The 4338-nt window shown below is 39.4% G+C and overlaps 1 protein-coding gene across 1 annotated transcript; it reads right to left on the minus strand.

Moving 5' to 3' along the window:
* Positions 1-566: 566 nt before the first annotated feature.
* Positions 567-2091, minus strand: LOC119085550. The gene is made up of 4 exons (XM_037195969.1): positions 1861-2091; positions 1463-1621; positions 1015-1185; positions 567-936 (listed from the first exon to the last, which is right to left on the minus strand). Exons 1-4 carry the CDS (start codon positions 1963-1965, stop codon positions 754-756), a joined length of 618 nt encoding a protein of 205 aa, XP_037051864.1. The 5' UTR covers positions 1966-2091; the 3' UTR covers positions 567-753.
* Positions 2092-4338: the final 2247 nt, after the last annotated feature.

Here is a 4338-nt window from a genome sequence, read left to right on the forward strand (position 1 = left end):
TCTTAAAAATATGCTTCGTGGAAGATGCTTTTAAACACATAGAACTGACCTAAACCTATTAATTTTGTTACATTTTTCAGTAACTATTATTTCAATAAATAGTTGCGCAGTATATGGGAGTATAAGCGAAAATTTTATATTATCTATTTAGAGAAAATATTGTTTACAACTTGGTTTCTCGTGACGGGCGTCGTTCCAACGGATTTGTTCGTTTGTGGCATTTGACCCGGCTACCCGTGGAAGTCGTCTGCTTCGCGTTCCAGAAAAAAATTGAAATTTGGTTTATCAGCTGTGCATAATGCGTCCTTTGCGGACACCTGAACCACTGTCATGAGTTTCACCAATTTCACCGTTTCCAATGATTTCGCCGCATTGTTCAATGACGATGCACGCAACATTTTTACCAAAAATTGTAGCCCCCAATGGGGGCTGCCCCCATACGGGGTTCAGTCGCAGCAAATGCTCCGATTGTTCTGATGGCTCGTCTTAATAATCTTTTCAAGTTAACGTGTTGGAAGTTGTGGACTGGCTGCAGAATATTTCGGATAGAACCTATATCATATCCGGACTTTCAATAAAACACAACTTTGCCATTCGACTGTTTAATGAAACGTGATTGAACATAATATTTCCCTTAGCTAAGGTCACTAAGTCACTATGACTTATCTAGGCTAATAGTCTGATTCACTCAATCTATTTGTAGCACAAAGAGAAAATCGAAATCCAAGACCGATCTGTTTTCGAATGAGTTTCCTACTTCTTCTTCCAATGCTCGATTGTCGTATACTTTACTTCTCCATAGCTTTGTGTTAACATGAGATATTTCTTTTCACCGTTCACAATCGTATAACTTCTAGTGTCGAATCTGTATTCCCCAGATGGAAAGATGTCCACCGCAAATTTACCCATAGGCACGTTATGTTCATACCGTCTTCCCTACAACAAATAAAAAGGCGAAATGACAAAATGTATATAATCAAAAGATGACTATCCCCCACCCGTCCACGTACATACCGATAGAGGACAAGGTTCCCAAAAATTGCCGTATTTGAGTCGTCCGTCAAAGCTTATAACTTGCGTTACAGTCGATTTCTTGCCAGCACGGAAAGCACACGAATCGTAGTGGACGTCGACCATGAATTGTCGGTAGACAGTAGCAAATTTACGGTACAAAGTAACGTGCGCCTGCGATCGGGATATGGATAGTATGTGAGACGAAAACCCTATGTCGATTTGAAGCACGAATCACACTGTACCGGTTTGATCATCCGTTTCAAGCACAAAGCGCCTGTCCTTTAACTGGATGCGCAAACGCAGAGTCAGACTTTCCCCTCTACGTTATATTAAAACTAAGACTTACAACGGCACAGTGTGATTTCAGCTTAAGTGTAGGTGATGACAGACGACGCTAATTTGTCCTCAAGGTCAACGTAGTGTCACCTATTAACACCTCTTCGCTTACATGGTAGTTTGTCAGAGTCACGCCTGGTTTAAAAATGATTTCTTTTGAACTAAGGTTCAGTGTACGGTTGACGTTTTTCGACCTGCAAGTATAACTTTGCACGAACGTGTGATCAAGCACTTTGCATATCTCAGTATTTGGGATGATTACGATGAGATTCTGAAATGTTAGAAACAGGGAAACCAATTTAAAGTGAACTCGAGTACGACGCACCGACTACTAGGTGGCGTCGAGTGCTCTACAGCCAGGTTGGCGGCGCTCCAAATCTTATAAATCTTAATGTTGCAGCCAACAATTATAATAAAATAATCGGTGCGTCCTTCTTAAAAATAATAACTTTCCATCTTGTGCAAATACTGTAGTATAATATAGTATAATATAGCGCCACTAATACCTACTTTCGCACACGCCGAAACGTAGCACTGACTTGCAAACACTACTAAGAAAAATGCTCTGCCACCTTGCATTTCCATGATAACACTGTGCATGACTTCACAACACATTCGTACTTTTATTTCAGGCAACACATCACATCAGTACGTTAATAATCGTATGTAGATCGGTATAATGATACTTTCAGCTAATAATATGTTCGTTTTCCGCATGAGTTAATGAAGCGTATATGTCGTTAATCCTAATGACAGAAACTGGGATCGCAAACGCATTGACGGAGGCAGAGGTAGAGGTCTGCTCATGATCAGTGAAAGAACATGCGCAGAGCATTTTTTTCACAGTGCATGCGCGTGCGTTTTACCTAAACGACAGAGCCGCCATTTCTGAGAGTAACCATAACAGTATAGCCAACCTGCAGGATTAGCGTACTGAAACGACGTCCCAGTCGTCAAATTATCATCTCTCTGATTGCCAGCTGATGTCACTTCTTTGCTTATATGGTATGATATAGTTTGACAGAGACACACCTAGCCTAACAATGAGTTGAGGTTCGGTGGACCGTTGACAGTTTTTCACTTGCACGTAAGATTTTACAAGAAAGTGTGCAAAGAATACTAAGAGAAGCTTTCTTCCAGTTTTAACGCCTATGACAAAGCTGTTTGCATGACGAGCGTGACCATGACCGCACTTTTTTTAAATTCATCCCGGTCAACACATCATTTTACGCATAATCATCATGTTGATAATTGTATATCGGTCAATGTAATGGCTTTCTGTTCTGATATGATCGTTTCACACCTAAGTGGATAAAGTAATGAGCCGTGCAAGTTCGTTTTCGTCGTTATGCTCAACTAAGTGGCTGGTAAATAAAGTCAAAGTTTTTTTTGGCTTAAACAAAACCTATTTCATAATATTCTCGCTTTAACTACGAACAAAAGGAGCTATCACTCGACTATGACATAGTTTAAAATTACCGGAGATACATCGTTTTGAAATTGGTCACTTTTCATACTAAATACAAAATCGAGGTACGTTTGGCCACTGTTTCGATCTGTGAGAAACTTAAATATGTCTTTCGACATGTTGCATTAATATGCAGTTCAAAAATACCGTTTCTCATCAGGCCATGGCGACAGTGGCAAAGAAATGACCCAACTACGAGAGGTAGTCATAACTTTATATAAGCTATTTTTCAGTGAATCATTAGCTAAATGAAGAAATAAAATTCTTCAAAACGCCCCATCACTAAAAAACTTACACTCCACGTGCTGGAGTACTGTAGCTATAGCCGCTACAGAGCAGCACATACTGCAAAAGAAAAAGCACATCAGAACGATGTGTAAACTCATACACAACAGACCTGTAAACAAGTCAAATGCTCATGCATGAGTAGTTTGATTCTTCTATAGACACGATGTGCAATGTGTCTGCATTTAAAGACAGATTAAAGTTATCGTAGGTTTGTCCGTGAGCATCTGCCACTTTGCGACGCAGAATTTTTTTTGGTAAATTTTTTGTTGAAAATTTTTCATTCAAAATTCTATTGGCTCAAATTTTTTCTGAAAAAATTGATTGTCGAATGGTTTAATTAATTTCAATTAATTGGCTGTGAAATTCAATTTTTCGTAACGACGCTGACAGCGTCACCTCTAGCGATATCACTTGTTTTAGAAGTTATCACACATATAGACTGTAGACTGCGTCCAACCTTGCTCTGAAAGAGTTTTTGCCGGGATACACTTATGGCCTAGGAGCGGCCTCAGTCCAAAGACCCAAATTTTAAACGTTTTTCGCCACATTATATTCGGGTTTCGATTACTTTCCAAATGAAACAAAAATTAGGAAAAACGGATGAAATTGGCTGAGTAGCCTTTCACTTCTTAAACCTTAAAACACTTAGACGACCGCACCTCACGAAGGGCCGTACTTCGTATGGGGCCAAAAACTCACAGAATAAGACCAACTTTTACAGCAAAAGAATGAGTTAAATGTCGGGATAAGTACAATAGTTATTTATTTAACAAGAATCGTATGAAGGTATATTATCGTACTGGATGTCAGATGTCGTGTGTGATAATATATACCAGCATACGATTCGTATTGCATACAACGTTTTATGCAATCGCAATAAAGAAAATTGAATAAATATCGAAGATATTCTTAGTGTGACATCATCAGCAAAACGCGGCTTTTTTTCGCACTAGTGCGATAAAGTCCATTGCAAATCCTCTATCGCACTAGTGCGATAAATAACGTTCATATAACATTGCACATGAGCTACATAAGTTGCAAATTGAATTTCATAAAAGTGTTTTTTGAACGTGATATTTCGGGCTCTACGTAATAAGGTGCCGTCCATAAAGTATGTCCGCACTATAGGGGTGAGGTGGGTTCGCCAAAGTGTGAGGACAATGGGGGAGGGGGTCTAAAATTCCAGAAAACTCGCGGACGTCCTTTGTGGACGGCCCGTAATAATAAAACCA

This window comes from Bradysia coprophila, unplaced genomic scaffold (genome assembly GCF_014529535.1).
Source record: "Bradysia coprophila strain Holo2 unplaced genomic scaffold, BU_Bcop_v1 contig_94, whole genome shotgun sequence".
Classification (NCBI taxonomy): Eukaryota; Metazoa; Arthropoda; class Insecta; order Diptera; family Sciaridae; genus Bradysia; species Bradysia coprophila.